The 16,891-nt window shown below is 25.4% G+C and overlaps 2 protein-coding genes across 2 annotated transcripts; both read left to right on the forward strand.

Moving 5' to 3' along the window:
* Positions 1-2,428: 2,428 nt before the first annotated feature.
* Positions 2,429-5,098, forward strand: OCT59_008054 (uncharacterized protein; the record flags this gene model as incomplete). Its single annotated transcript, XM_025331727.2, has 6 exons — positions 2,429-2,517; positions 2,586-2,835; positions 2,929-3,429; positions 3,521-3,606; positions 4,079-4,160; positions 4,241-5,098. 6 exons carry the CDS (start codon positions 2,429-2,431, stop codon positions 5,096-5,098), a joined length of 1,866 nt encoding a protein of 621 aa, XP_025183634.2.
* A 3,424-nt stretch (positions 5,099-8,522) lies between these two features.
* OCT59_008055 (uncharacterized protein) lies at positions 8,523-12,482 on the forward strand (the record flags this gene model as incomplete). Its single annotated transcript, XM_066142209.1, has 10 exons — positions 8,523-8,714; positions 8,805-9,290; positions 9,373-9,834; positions 9,912-10,388; positions 10,480-10,669; positions 10,808-10,968; positions 11,055-11,540; positions 11,631-11,745; positions 11,818-12,075; positions 12,316-12,482. The coding sequence occupies 10 exons, from the start codon at positions 8,523-8,525 to the stop codon at positions 12,480-12,482; spliced, it is 2,994 nt and encodes a 997-aa protein (XP_065999112.1).
* Positions 12,483-16,891: the final 4,409 nt, after the last annotated feature.

Genomic DNA, 16,891 nt, shown 5'->3' on the forward strand with positions numbered 1-16,891 from the left:
CAAAAAAATTGTAAATAGTGTATTTATGAACAATAATGTATTATATTATTAACAACGAACATTTATATTATTCGTATGTATTTTTTTTTTTTTTTTTTTTGATTTACGTATTTCTTTATTAGTAATTGTATTAGAAAAAAACATATTACATCGTAAATTTAGAAATACATATGAAATTAAGAAAAACACTCTAAAAGAGCCCAACTTAATCTCTTCAAATCAAAAAACTTCGTATAACTAACGAAGTATACTATTCGTATGTATTTTTGAAATGGTTTAAGGCGAGTTTATTATGTAATGATCTATGAAAAATACATTATCATTATTACCAGACTGAGCTGATTTATTCATTAAGATATAATATAAATATGAAATTATTTATTTCGTTAGACTTCCAAACCGTCGCGTATATTCTGTTTGTGTATTCCATCGATTTTCTTGATGATCACGATTTTGACATATGACGACTCATTTTCTTTATTAATCATGTGTTTACATGAGCTTATAACATTGATTTATTTAATAGACTTGCAACTGATTGTTTTCGCGTTTTTCGCGTTTTCGCATAAGTCATGAGTCATTACGATTTATTTATATAAAAGTTTGTATAACAAAAAATAAATATATATATCATTTCTTTTTTTCTAGGTCTTTTATAGGACTCCACTCCAGTTTATCTTTTTTTAGGTCTTCTCTTTTTTTCGTTTTTTCGGTATTACTTTTTTCTTTCTTCCAAGTTTAGTCTTCTCTTTTTTAGTCTACTATTTTCTCTTTTTTCTAGGTTTTTTTTTTGGTTTCTCTTTTTGTTTATGGCTCTGCTTTTTTTAGATATTTTTTTTCAGATTTCGTATTTTTTTTTCTTTCAAGCTTTTCAGAACCCATATTTTTCTTAGGAGCGGTATCTTAGGAGCGGTAAAGTTTATGTGCGGGTGAGACATTATTTTGTTAACTTTATCTTCTCTCTTTCCAAACTTCTCTTTTTTTCTAGGTCTCTTTCTTCGGTCTTCTCTTTTTTAGAACTTTGCTTCTTTTCTAGGTCTTTTTTTTGGTCTTCTCTTTTTTTCAGTCTCAAACTTCTCTTGGCTTTTTTCGGTCTTCTCTTTTTTTAGGATTCCACTTTTTTTTTTTTTAGGGTGTCTTTTTTTTAGGTATAATGAAATCATGTGATATTTATAATGATCAATTCATAATTTATTCTTGGAAAAATATATGTACAAATCATATTATTTATCTTTTTTAAAGTTTTCTCTTTTTTTAGGCCTCCGCTTTTTTTCTAGATTTTTTCTCTTTTTTCAGTCTTTCTTAGAAGTGGTATAAGTTCTATGCATGGGTGAGTAGGCCAAAGGTAAGTTTATTGGGTACTTATGTTGGAGCAGCATGATGCTATGCATGGGTGGGAGCATAGCGTGCTTACCTTGTAAGCCTGTGAGTACCAACTTTGCTGCAGTCTCACAGTAGGGCTGGCTGGGAATTTTTTTGGAGCGGTATAGTACTATGCGAAAGGGTTGGAGCATAGGCGCTTGCTTTTAGTAAGCTCGTAGGTACCAGTTTTTGCTGCAGTCCTGCGGTAGGACCGGTTGGTTGTGGTACGGCATGGTGCTATGCGTAATTTCATGGGAGGAGCATAGTGCGCTTCTTAGGAAGTCCCTTGTGGCAGGGCCGTAATACTTAATCATTAATTGTCTAATGAAAAAGTATAAGATTTTCAAATGCAATAAAATTAAAAAAAATTGCAAAATTAATTATTATATTTTCCTCTTTTTAGCAAATTCTTTTCACTTCTTTTTTTTTAATTAAGTTATTTTGCTTTATTAATTTGGATAAAATAAAATGTATATTATATTGTCTTGTATTAGTTTGACTTTTATTTATTAATATTATTTTTACCAAAATTATATGTTTGATTCATTGTTATTAATTTGTATTTTGCTGAATATTTCATATCAACGAATAAATAAGTTTGGTATACAAAAATTACTATAGTACCGAAGAAGTAAACAAAATAAAGAAGATTAATATAAAAGATTATTTATTAAAAATTTATTTCATCTTTTTTTACAGAAATTTGAAGAATTGTTAAATGATTTACTAATTTTTAATAATTTTTTGCATAATTTTGTTATAAATAAATCAAATTACTTATGTGAAAAAAAATATTATTCATGTACTGAAATAGTCATTATTACATCATTCATAATTGCAATTTGGCTGTGCCTCAAAAAATTTGTTTTCTTAATCAAAATAAGGGTCATATGATTTTATTTTGTTTATCGTACAATTCATACATTCGTAATTCGTAAAACATTAATTAATTAAATTTTATTTTTGATTTATACCCATTTTGAGTATCTTTAATGAATTCAAAATATTTATAAATAAGATTAAATTTATTATAATGAATTTCTCAAAAATCAAAATTAACAAAAAAATGTGTTTAATTAAAATAATTAAAATATTATTTAGATTTTTAACAAACAAATGTTTAGAATGTGGTAATATATATACACCTAATAAAAGGTATAGATGGTGTAAACCATGTCAAATAAATCATTTAAAAAATAATTTTAAAAAATTAATGATTATAGGGATATAATATTTGAATGGATACCTTATGATAAATTTGATAATATTAAAGAAATAGGTATTAATAGTACTAATAATAATAAAAATGATTCATCAATTACTAAAACTTATTTCGCAACATTTAAAGATGGTCCATTATATTATAGAAATATTTTTTGGGGTTATTTAAGATATATAGATGCGGTGGTTGCTTTAAAATGTTTTAATATAAATTTACAAGATGAAGATGCTATTGATGAATTTTTAAATGAGGTACTGTACTGTACTACTGTACAGAGAAATTATTAAAATTATTATATATTATCAAACAAAGGAGTTAATTCCTTTTTTTCTTTTCTTTAATAGATTTTAAGAAATTTTACGATAAAAAAAATTAGTAATAATATTAAAATTTATGGAATATCTCAAAATCCAAATACAAAAGAATATATAATGGTAATTCATGAAGGTTATTTTGAAAGGTATTATAAAGAATATTGTATAAAATGTGCTGAAATGTATACGAATACAAATTATAATTGGTGTAAACCATGTCTAATAAATTATATCAAGGAAGATTTTATATATTGGAATAGTGGTAAAAAAGAAATTGATATCTTCATTCAAGAAATGCAATTAAAAATTAATCATCACAGTGATATAGTATTTGAGTGGATACCATACAATCGATTTAACTCTATTAAAGAAATAGGAAAAGGTGACTTTACTACAATATATTCAGCGAAATGGAAGGATGGACCATTATCCTATAATCAGCATAAAAAGGTGTATACAAGAGATTCTGAAATGATTAATTTAAAATGTTTTGATAAATCAAAATATACAATTATTGAATTTTTGAATAAGGTAATGAATAAAATTTCTATGAATTCAAATTAAATAAATTTTTTCTAACATAATGATAATATTCTAATACTGTGATATTTTAATACTGTAGATTGAAAATTATACAATCAAAAGGGATGTCGCTGAAGTGTATAATAAATATAAAAGAAATGTCACTAAAGAGAATAATATTAAAATGTATGGAATATCCAAAGATCCGAAAACAAAAAATTATATCGTGGTACTTGAAAATCAATATTTTGAAAAATATTGTGCTAAATGTGATAAAAATAATGGTTTGTGTGAACAATGTCAAACAAATGATTTAAGAAAAAATTTTGTAAACTGGAGCAGTGGGAATGAAAAAATTGATGGTTTAATTCAAGAAATGCAATTAAAAATAAATAGTCCAAGTAACATAATATTTGAATGGATACCTTATAATCAGTTTTATGGTATTAAAGAAATAGGTAAAGGTGGTTTTGCTATAGTATATTCAGCAATATGGAAAGATGGTCCATTAAAATATGATACAAATAGAAAGGAATATACAAGAATATCGGGCAAGACAATTGCTTTAAAATGTTTAGATAATTCACAAAGCATCACTGATGAATTTAATAAATGAGGTAACGTTATGCGACTAATACTTTTAAGGGTATTACTAAAGTTTACCAATGGCTGGTGATAGTCACCATACCAGCATTTCGGCCAGAATTAAAAATCTAATACTGGCCGGCATTATACCACTGGTAACCGCCGCCGCTGATGATATTTAGTTATACTCTACTTTTAAAAAAAACTCTTTTTTAACTTTTAATTTTCTCTTTAGGTTAAAGCATATTCAATTAATAATTTTGATAATTCTGGTAAAGTACTTGAAATATATGGAATATCGCAAAATCCAGATACAAAAGATTATATTATGGTACTTCAATATGCAGAAGGTGGAAATTTTAATGATTGGATAAATAATAATCAAAAATATTTTAATTGGACAAATAAATTAAAAGTATTATGTAACATTATTAGTGGTCTTAAAGAAATTCATCAAAAAAAGATGGTTCATTGTGATTTTCATATAGGAAATATATTATTTAAAGATATTCATTGGATTTCTTCAAATTATATTTCAGATATGGGATTATGCGGAAAAGTTGGTAATGTAGATAAAACAAATCTTTATGGAGTTATGCCTTATGTATCACCTGAAGTATTAAGAAGAAAACCTTATACTCAAGCAGCAGACATATATAGTTTTGGTATGGTTATGTATTTTGTAGCAACTAAAAGACAACCTTTTGCAGATTATGCGCATGATGAGGTTTTAGCATTAGATATATGTAAAGGAATTAGACCCGAAATAAATGAGGCGGAAGCACCTAAATGTTATATTGATTTAATGAAAAGATGTTGGGATTCAAATCCAGACAAAAGACCAAGTGCTATTGAAATAGAGGAATTGATTAGGTTATTTTATAATTCATATTGTTCAACTAATACAAGACGAGAAGGGATTGAAATTGAAAAACAATTCAAAGAAGCAGAAATGTTTCGAACAACAATTAAAAATAGTCAATTAATTATTCATACTCAAGCTGTTTATACATCTCGATTACTTAATTCTTTTACAAAAGATCTTGCAGAATATACCAATGATAATACGGAATGTTTAGATTGTGAAATATAATTAATTTACGAAGTGAATATGCCGGTTTTTTTCGTTAAATAATTTAAATGATTTTTTTTTTTCATCCAAAAATATTATTATCAATTTTAAAGAAATTATTCTAATTATTTTAATTATTTAATATTTATATAGTCAACTATCGATATAACGAATCCTCCGGTTTTCATCTCAAATTCGCTATAAGATTATAGCGAAGAATTTAAAGAATATTAGGGATATTTGGCGAAAATGATTGGTTAAATGTCACGTGTTGGAAAAATTTCGTTATAAAGCGAGTTCTTTATATCGAAGGTTTACCTTATGCAATTACTTTATGTTCAACACTGATTATAGAGTAGCATGTAAAATTTTTTTTTTTTTTTACATAAATAAAATCAGTTTGTAATTGAACACTATCCATTAAATAGAGTTTTCACGATTTATTGTTATGTTTTATTGTGTGTATATTTTATGACATTACTAAAATGTTTTATTAGCATATTAGCAGGTGCAATTGTTTATTATTATTTGAAATTTATAAATTTATACTTGGCTCAACAGCGGATGTGAATTTTCATTGGGTGGACGAAAATCACTACTTCATAAGATTTGTCTTACATCGCGTGATTTACGTTTACAGGTTTTTAAATTTTTAAAATTTATTTTGACAAAATATCTAATGAGCAGAAATTTATGATTGAGCAATTACTAAAATGTTTTTATTTTTTATTAGCAGGTGCAATTGTATATTATTATTTTAATTTTATACTTGGCTCATCGGTGGATGTGAATTTTCATTTGGTTGGGCGAAAATCACCAAATTTATTTGCATCACGTGATTTTACGTTTACAATTTTTTTAAATTTTTCGATAAAATGTATCAATTAAACCTATAAAGCAGAAATTTGTAAAATTCTTTTTCAAGGGTGTAAAATTACCTTGCAAAGTGCAATGTAAAACAATTCCGTACAAGGAGAATGTAATAACTTACTAGATGAAACGTAAATAAAAAATAATAAAAATCTCTCGTAAAGAATAAAAATCTCTCGTAAAGAACAAAATTCTATCGTAAAAGAACACAATTCTATCGTAAAAGAATAAAATTCTATCGTAAAAGAATGAAATTTTCTTACAAGAATTCAAGAAGAAGAAATATAAAATAATAAAAAGAAGTATAATTAAATAAAATATAATGAAAATTAAATAAAAGAAGTGAACTACAGAAAGAAGTGTTAATGAAAAATTTTTATACGAAATGACAAAAAAGAAGTTCATATGAAACAATAGCGAAATGATTTTTTTTAAAAAAAAAAATATATAATGAAACTTGAATTGATGAATCCACAAGTTATCTGATATGAATTTTAAATTAATTTGCAATAATTTTCAAGTATTATTAATTACAATGATGATAGTTATCTCGCGTGCCTCAAAATGACAAAAGACGTTAACGTTGGATAAACGTTGGATAATAATAGTAATTAGTGTAGCACAAGTTGGCAATATTTTGATTTTATTAAAAAAAAATGACGATTTCTATTTGTACACACTAGTACGAGGTGTTTCAAACCCAGGTTACAGAAAAAAAAAGAAATTTCTTAAATAAGACAAAATTGATATTCAAAACCCAAACTTTGACGCTTTAAGTTAACTTGTTAGCTTGTAGAACGGACAAAAATATACATAATGTATATTTCTTGTTATATTTATTAAAAATTAAAATTTTTTTTTTTTCACAAAATTTTTGTTATGAAGCCACGTGATGTGTATGATACACCTCAAAAAAAAAAATAAATTAAAAATAAAAAATATTAATTTGTTAATCGTTGACAAATATAAAAGCTTACATCAAATAATTTTCACTTTGCATACGTCAAAAGTATACATGTATATTGAATTGGGTTCATAGACTTTTTCAGTTATCGCGTATTGTACGTAACGGGCCGCTATAATGAAAATTTAATTGGATTAAAAAGAAAACTTTTTAAGCTTTTTTTTAAAAAAAAAATGTATATATATATATATATATAGTAAGGCGTGACTTCCGTTACAAGATTTCAGGGGTAATATATGTGTATACTAAGATTAGTAATATACTATAATCTTATATGTCTAATATACGTCGCTATACATTTCAAGTACATACTGCACATGAAAGTACTCGGAACTATAGAAAATTTTTTCCGGTATTAAAACATATTTCAGCAGACGGAAAATTACTGTATAATTATTATATTTTTATTTTTTATTTCGAAATATTTCGAGATATTTCGAGATATTTCGAGATATTTTAGACATGAAATTATAAAACAAATTAAACCGAATTATATAACCGATAATTAAAAAAAATTTGTAGTTAAATTATAAAATGTCAAAATAATAAAAATAAAAAAAACTTAAAATAAAAAAAAAACGAATAAAATTGAAGCAGTTTCATATTGTACCTTAATTGGTTTTATATTATGCACTCGAAAAAAAAAGAAAAAAAAGAAAAAAAAAAGATAAAATGTATCACCCCAAAAAACATACATAATATTTTATGTACGTACAGTGCTTAATGCCCCTTAAAATGATTCTTTCATCTTTTAGGGAAAGACTGTGAAAGTAAAGTATGATTACACACATTGTGTAAATTGTGTAATAAATAGTTTCTTTGTAAAATAAGAATGATCATTGTTTCTCGGAAAATTTTTAAAAAAGTCACGTGAATAAACAATAATAATTTGAAATTTGATTTTCTTATTTTAAACAATCGTTTTTTTTTTGGGAAATTCATTCAAAAAATAAATAAATAAATAAATAAAAAAGTTAATAAAAAAAAAGACAAAAGAATTTTTAATCACGCCCAATATTTTTGGTTATATTGAATGAATTATTAATTCATTTCTATGCTATGTAATGTTATGTACTGTAAATGACAGATGAAATTTTGTCGATCATTTATATTTATTATCTCCGTGACCCAAATATAAATACGCCTGAAATAATCCTGCATCGAATTCGGCGTTTTTTTCTATAATACATTTGGCGTTTATATTGTTATTTTTTTTTTTAACAAATAAAAAAAACCCTTATTTAGTAATAAAAAAGAACCATTATTAGAAAATCCATTATATTTAATATTTTAATAAAAAAAAATTCATATATAATAACTATAATTCGAATTAAAAATTTTTTTTTTTTTAAAAAAAAAAAGAAAAAAAAGTTAATTTTTCCGATTTTCCGATTAATCACAAAATTAGAAAAGATGCGAAGATCGATAAGAAAGTTAAAAAACAGATGTATAAAGTGCGGTGGAATGTATACATATGAACAATATAAATGGTGTAAAACATGTGAAATAGGTCTATTAAAAGAAAATTTTAAAAATTGGACCAGTAAAAATGAAAAGATTGATAATTTAATTCAAAAAGTTCAATTAAGAATTAATGATCCGAATGATATAATGTTTGAATGGGTACCATATGATCAATTTAAAATTAAGGAAGTGGGTAAAGATGGTCCCGCCACTGTATATTTAGCAAAATGGAAGGATGGTCCATTACGTTGGGATAAAAAGAAGTATATAAGAGATTCGGATAAAACCGTTGTCTTGAAATGTTTGAACGTCTCACATAATGTGAATTTAAGTGATGAGGTATTTATTTTTTTTAATTATAAGTTATATTGTATATTTGATATTGTTTCTTTTATTTATTATGATAATAATTTCTTCTTTTATTTATAGGATGTGGAATATTCAGTAAAATGGTATATTGATCTTAAGATATTTGGAATATCTCAAAAACCTGATACGAAAGATTATCTTATGGTTCTTAGTAATAAATATTTTGAAGAATATTTCAAAGGATATTGTGTAAAATGTGGTGAAATGTATAAGAATACTCAACATAAATGGTGTAAAACTTGTTTAATAAAATATTTGAATGAAAATTTTAAAAATTGGACTAGTGGAAATGAAGATATTGATAAATTGATTCAAGAATTTCAATTAAAAATCAATGATTATAGAGATATAATAATTGAATGGATACCATATGATAGGTTCGATAATATTGAAGAAATAGAAATAGGATTTACTTCTGTATGTTCAGCAGTATGGAAGGATGGTCAATTAAAGTATGATACAAATGCAAAGAAATATCAAAGGAATGGAAATGGTAGAGTTACTTTAAAATCCTCTCAAAATACGTTGGACGAATTATTAAATGAGGTATGAAATTCTTTTTTTTTGAACTTCGAAAAATTTTATTCGAGATCTTCTAATAATTTTTTTTTCTTTTTTTTTTTTACAGGTCAAGGATTATTCTATAAACATTTACAGCAATGCTCTTAATATTTATGGAATATCTCAAAATCCTAATACTAAAGAATATATTATAGTTCTTCAAAATAAATATTTTGAAAAATATTGTGAAAGTTGTGGGAAAACATATTCAAGAATGCATAAATGGTGTAGAACATGTCAATTAGGTTATTTAAAAAGATATTTTACATGTGGTGATGGTAAAATTGATGAATTAATTCAAGATATGCAATCAAGAATCAGTAATCCAAAAGATATAATATTTGAATTAATACCATACGATCAATTTGATGATGTAGAAAGAGATCCCATAGGATACTCGGCAATATGGAAGGATGGTCCATTGGTCTATAATTCAGATACAAGAAGATATAGTAGACTTCCAAATGGAAAATTCGCTTTAAAATTATTAGATGGTTCAAAAGATATGATTAGTGAATTCATTATTAAGGTATGACATCTATTATATATTTATTATTCATCTTTTTTTTTTCGATTATATTTAATTTTTTATGGTTTTTTTAATAGGTTAAAGAATATTCGATAAATATTAGCAGCAATATTCTTAAAATATATGGAATATCTATACATCCAGATACAGGAGATTATTTACTGGTTTTTCAAGATAAATATTATGAAAAATATTGTGTACTGTGTAGTAAAATGTATTCAAATATGTATAAATGGTGTAAACCATGTCAAATTAATTATTTAAAGAATTGTGTTAGTGGCGTGGACGAAAAAATCGATAATTTCATTCAAGAAATGCAATTAAAAGTCAATAATCCAAAAGATTTGTTATTTGAATGGGTATCACCTGATCAATTTTATGATCTTAAAGAGATAGGAAAAGGGGGTTTTGCTACAGTATATTCAGCGAAATGGGAAGATGGTCCTTTATCTTATAATGCGGAAACAAAAAAATATGAACGGATACCTGATATGAGTTTTGCTTTAAAATGTATGGATAATTCACAAGATATGATTGACGTGTTTTTAAATAAGGTCAGTATTTTATTTGTTAAAATTTTAACGCTTTTTTTTTTTTTTTTCTTAAAAAATTAATAAAATTTTTTTTATTATTATTATTTGATAGGTTAAAGATTATTCAATTGATTATTTAGATAATAAGATTAAAATATATGGAATATCTCAAAATCCGGATACAAATGATTATATGATGGTTCTTGGAGATCATTATGGTGAAATGTATTGTATAAATTGTGAGAAACCGTATAAAAATGGGTATAAATGGTGTGAACCATGTCAAATGAAATATTTAAAAGGTGAATTTAAAAATTGGACCAGTGGAAATGAAAGAATCGATTATTTTATTCAAGAAATGCAATCAAAGATTGATTGTCCAACCGATAATGTATTTGAATGGATATCATTTAATCAATTTAGTAATATTAAAAAAATAGGAAAAGATGGGTATACAACAGTATATTCAGCAGTATGGAAAAGTGGACCACTATGTTATAATTTACATGACAAAAGAGAATATGCGAGAGATTCAAATAAATCAGTTGCTCTAAAATATTTAAATGATTCTGAACAATTGGTTAATAACCTTTTTGATAAGGTATGATATTCTTTTAATTGATTTTTATAATAATTTTTTATTTAATTTTTTTAATTTTTATAATAATTTTTTTTTTTGGTTAATAGGTTAAAAAATATTCAATAAAGATCGATGGTGATTGTATAATACATGGAATATCTCAGCATGTAACTACAAAAGAATATATTATTGTACTTGAAAATAAATATTGTGATAGATATTGTAAAATATGTGGTAACGTATATATAGATATAGATTATGGATGGTGTAAAGAATGTAAAGTAATAAATTATACAAATTGGAATGGAAATGAAAAAGTTGATAATTTAATTCGAGACATAAGATCAGAAGCTGTTGAATATTTTGATGAAGTGAAAATATCTGAAGTATTTGAATGGATACCATATAATAATTTTGATGATATAAGAGAAATAGGAAAAGGTGGATTTGCGTCAGTATATTCAGCGATATGGAAGGATGGTCCATTATTTCATAAAAGGAAGAAAGATAAATTATCAAGAGCACCAGATAAAAAAGTTGCATTAAAATGTTTATGTAATTCACAATTTCTCACTGATGAATTTTTAAACAAGGTATGGATTTATTTATTTATTTATTTAAAAAAAAATAATAAACGGTATATCTTATTATTTGTATTTTAATAATGATTCATTTTTTATTAGGTTAAAAGATACGCAATTAATAGTGTTGATAATTCCGGTAAAATTCTTAAAGTTTATGGATTGACCCAAAATCCAAATACAAAAGAATATGTTTTAGTTCTTCAATATGCTGAAGGTAGAAATCTCAATTATTGGATAAATCATAATAGTAACCTTAAAAATTTTAATTGGTTAATAAAATTAAAAGTATTAGAAAATATTATTAGTGATCTTAAAGAAATTCATCAAAAACAAATGATTCATTGTAATTTTCATACAGGAAATGTTTTGGTTAAGGGGGTTTATTGGGTTTTCTCAAATGATAATATAACTATATCAGATGTTGGATTATATGGTGATGCTGGTAATACGGATGAAACAAAAATTTATGGTGTCATGCCTTATGTAGCTCCTGAAGTATTAAGAGGAAAATCTCATATTCAACAATCAGATATTTATAGTTTTGGTATGATTATGTATTTTATAGCAACTGGAAGACAACCTTTTGCCAATCGTGCTCATGATCATAACTTGGCGTTAGATATATGTAAAGGAGTTAGACCTGAATCAAATGAACCAGAAATACCAAAATGTTATATTGATTTAATGAAAAAATGTTGGATTTCAAATCCAATGAAAAGACCAAATGTTACCGAAATAGAAGAATTGATTAGATTATTTTATAATTCTTATAAAACAAAATCAGATGATGATGAAATTGATAATGAAATTGAAGATCAATTCACTGAAGCTGAAACTTATCGAAAATCGAATAAATTTATTCAATCAAATATTCATCATCAAGCTATTTATATGTCTAGATTATTAAATTCTCACGTAAAAGATCTCAATAAACATTTAAATGATGAATAATTAAACTTGAAAGGTTTATATAGAATAGAGTAGAAAAATATTAATTCGTGAACTTTATATAGAATATATATATATGTGTATATTTCTTTTTTTTTGTTCAACACTGATTATAGAGTAAAACATGTAAATTTTTTTTTTCTCATAAATAAAAAAAAATCAGTTTGTAATTGAACGAAATACAAAAAAAAATTGTGAATTTGTTATTATTATTATTTTTTTAAATAAATTATGAATGTGCGAGTAACGTTCGTCATTGTCTTTTGATATTTTATTAAATTTTTTCGTCTTTCAATAATTTTATCTTATAATTTTGATACGATAGGATGATAAATATTGCATATTCACGAAGATTGTTAGGTTTCGTTAGTCGTGTAGCAAATGCACGGAGCTTTTGCAAAAAATATGGTTCATATGGAAATAATTGTTAAAAGAACATTATCTGGATAATAATCGATACTTTTTTGCACACTCAGGTGTCGATTTGTGTCAGCAGATGACGGTTGACAACTGACATGCGTCGCCTGGCTACCATTTTTGCGGGCGACACTAGGGTTGTTGCATCAGAAGTAGATTTACATCTGATGAGCGTCCACTTGAATTACAAAACTTTTTTTTTATTTAGTGAAATTATTATAAGAATACTTGTATATCACAATAAAATGCATCATATTATGAAAATATAAAACTTAATCGATTTATGTGAAATATTATATTGGATATTAGATTTTTTTTAATGTGATAAATAAATTATTTACCAATTGAATTTGTAAAATTTAATTCGCAATTCGTGAGAGATGGAAAGATTTCATTAATGATCGGCGGGCAATTTTATATATAAATTCAATTATTGCCCATAATCTGGAGCCGAAATGCAATTATTGGTATATTGGTACAGTTTTATTGTAATTTCATAAAAGTACCAAACAAATTCTTGACTTCCTCCTGACTGAGGATATCTTCAAAATTGCAAATTTTAAATGAGAGCTGAAACTTGCAAAATTAGACATTTTCGTTAAAATTTACTATTAAAATCGTCGGCTGAAGATTATGGGTAGTGCTGGCCAAATTAAATATTATGGCAATTAAAATTATTATAATATGGGCTAGGGGCTGCTTTACTTAGTTACAAATAAAATATGTAATAAAAATTAATATGTAAAATGCCCCGCCGGTTATTAAGTAAAATTTGACGAAAATCCTTTCTATTTCTCGTGAATTGCGAATTAATGCTTATTATAACAGAGCCCTTGAATACACTGATATAAACCTCGTGATAATTTAGTGTTGAAATTATGCGGTTCTTATTGTATGGATATGAAAAATTATCCGAAGTTTGGAGTACGAACCTTAACTAAAATTGTTTCCACAATCCACATACAAATTTACATAAATTTTTTACATCCGCGTACAGATTTACTCCAGAATTAAGGGTTTGACGTACAAAACTCATCAATGTACTTTTTATTATTTAATCATAAGTTTAAATGCCGGCGAAAGTAATTTAAATTCATCCAAAGATGGAAGTTAGCATGACGAAATCAGAAATTTTTAAAGCTTGTACAGAGATTGAATTTCAAAAAGTTTGTTTACAGAAATGTAATTATTTATTAAAAAACAAAATGTTCAGTGTACGTAAACATCAGATCTGAAGTTTAACATACAGATTGATTTGTACGGAAGTGACATTTGTCTGCGGAAGGCTCAATAATAAAACTATGGCGTATTCAGATGCCCCATTATAACTTAATTTTATGTGATAAGTGTGATAAGACGCGTTCACGTCAGCTGTCACCTGATGCAAATCGAAACCCGAAGACATTCCACAAAATAGGAAGAATAATACCGTCTAGCACTTCATAAAGTATACCCTTTAAGCGTACTCCACTTTAAAAGACCCGGGTATTTTATTAGATACAAAAATTTTATCATTTGTTAATACACCCTCCCCTTAATTCTGGTAATTTAAGCTTAGTTCTGGTCAAAATTACAATGCGGAATCCCCTCATATAATACCCGGTATCTCACAAAGTACCCACGGGTATTATTCAATTTTTAAACCAGATAAATTGTAAAAGATCCGGGGTACTTTATGCAGTGCTGGACGGTATTTTAAATTACTTAATCAAACATTTATTTTGGTCATCATTGTTTAAGCATTGCGGCAAAAACCCTGGGAATTAAAATTGACTTATAGAAAGAAACATGTGATATCAATTAAGCAGTTTCCCTAAGAAATGTCAAATAATGATGCGCCTTTAACACTGGAAAAATAGGTTAGATAGTGGGAAAATTGGTTAGACGCAAGATTCCATACACTACATGTTAATACGCTGATAGTGTGAAATCCTACGCAATTATTTACTTGGAATGAAAGTCAAAGCTGGCATTTAATTAGCTCATACTGTATTATGCTTACACAAGTGTTGAAAAATTTTTTAATTTATATAAAAATTTGATTACTTATCATTAGGATTAAAAGATTGTCTTTCCTAAATTCATATTTATTGATAAGACTCGTTCTACACTAATTTATTTACTAATATAATAAGTTAATTTTATATGTTAATGGTTTGTTCAATTACAAACTGATTTTATTTAAAAAGCTTACATCACTTTTAATCAGTGTTGAACAAAAACTAAATAAACTGAGGAAAAAAAAAGAAATAGATATACATATAATTTCTATATACTAAATGTTCATTATTATTGTTTCCAACAGATATAATAGTTATTGAATTATTTTTACCTTTAGTTCAAAAATCGAACAAATTTTTATATTATAAAGGACCTTTATTTCGTCAATTCTCATCAATCTTGCATTTTTCTAAATATTAAACCAAATTTAATATTTTATATATAAAAAAAGCATAAAGAAATAATTACCTAAACTTTCGCTCATATTATTATAATTATCATCATTATCTTCATTGTTATAAGTTGTGATTTTTGAACTCAATTCACTATCATCAATATATTTTGGAAGGTCTTTCGTAAAAGGGTTAAGTAACCGAGAAGTGTAAATAGCTTGGGAATGAGTAGCTGATAGGCTATTTTCAAAAGATAAAAGATTTTTTTTTCTATATTCTTCTGCCTCTTTAAATTTTGTTTCAATTACATACTTATATGAATTAATCAATTTTTCCAACTCAATAGCATTTGGTCTATTATCTGGATTTGAATCCCAACATCTTTTCATTAAGCCAATATAACATTTTGGTGCTTCTGGCTCATTTATTTCAGGTCTAATTCCATTACATATATCTAATGCTAGTTGATGATCATGCGCACAATTATCAAAAGGTTGTCTTCCAGTTGCTGTGAAATACATGATCATACCAAAGCTATATATATCTGCTGCTTGAGTATAAGGCTTTCCTCTTAAAACTTCAGGAGCTACATAAGGCATAACTCCATAAATTTTTGTTTCGTCTATGTTACCAATTTCTCCACATAATCCCATATCTGAAATATATGTTTTATTACGTAATGTATTATATAATATATTTCCTGTATGGAAATCACAATGAACCATATGTTTCTGATGTATTTCTTTAAGACCTTTAATGATATCAGATAATGTTTGTATTTTATATTTCCATTTAAAAATTTTATAATTTTTTTTTATCCAATAATTATTAATATTTCCACCGGTTGCATATTCAAAGACCATAATATAATTGTTTGTACTTGGATCTTGAGTCATTCCATATACTCTAAGTATATTACTTGATTTACTTGTATCTCTTGAATAATACTGAACCTATTAAAGTATAACATTTTAATGATTTATTAAAAAAAGTTCAATTAAATAAATCAAAGAAATTCCATACCTCTTTTAGACATTCATTAGTGATATTTTGGGAGTTATTTAAACTTTTTAAAGCAACTAATTTATCTGAATTTTCTTTTTTATTCTGATTATAGTATTTTGGACCATTCACCCATATTGCTGAATATACAGTAGAAAAACCGCCTTTATCTATTTCATTTACTCTTTTAAACTGATTATATGGTATCCATTCAAATAATATGCTTTTGTGATTATTAATATTTAATTGCATTTCTTGGATTAAACTATCAACATTCATATTTCCACTCCAATTTGTAAATTTTTTTTTCAAATCATTTATTTCACATGACTTACACCATTTATACTCTTCGATATTTGGATATTTTTTATTACATTTTACACAATAAAATTCAAAATATGTATGATCTAAAACCATAATATAATCTTTTGTAACCGAATTTTGTGATATTCCATATATTTTAAGTGTATTATTTGATTTGTTTGTATGGCAATTTTCTTTTAAATAATTTCGAATCTATTAAAAAATATAACATTTAAAGTATTATTTTATAAAAAAAAGGTAAACTAACAAATAATAAAGTAATTCAATACCTTTTTC

The sequence above is a fragment of the Rhizophagus irregularis genome, chromosome 16 (assembly GCF_026210795.1).
Source record: "Rhizophagus irregularis chromosome 16, complete sequence".
Lineage (NCBI taxonomy): Eukaryota > Fungi > Glomeromycota > Glomeromycetes > Glomerales > Glomeraceae > Rhizophagus > Rhizophagus irregularis.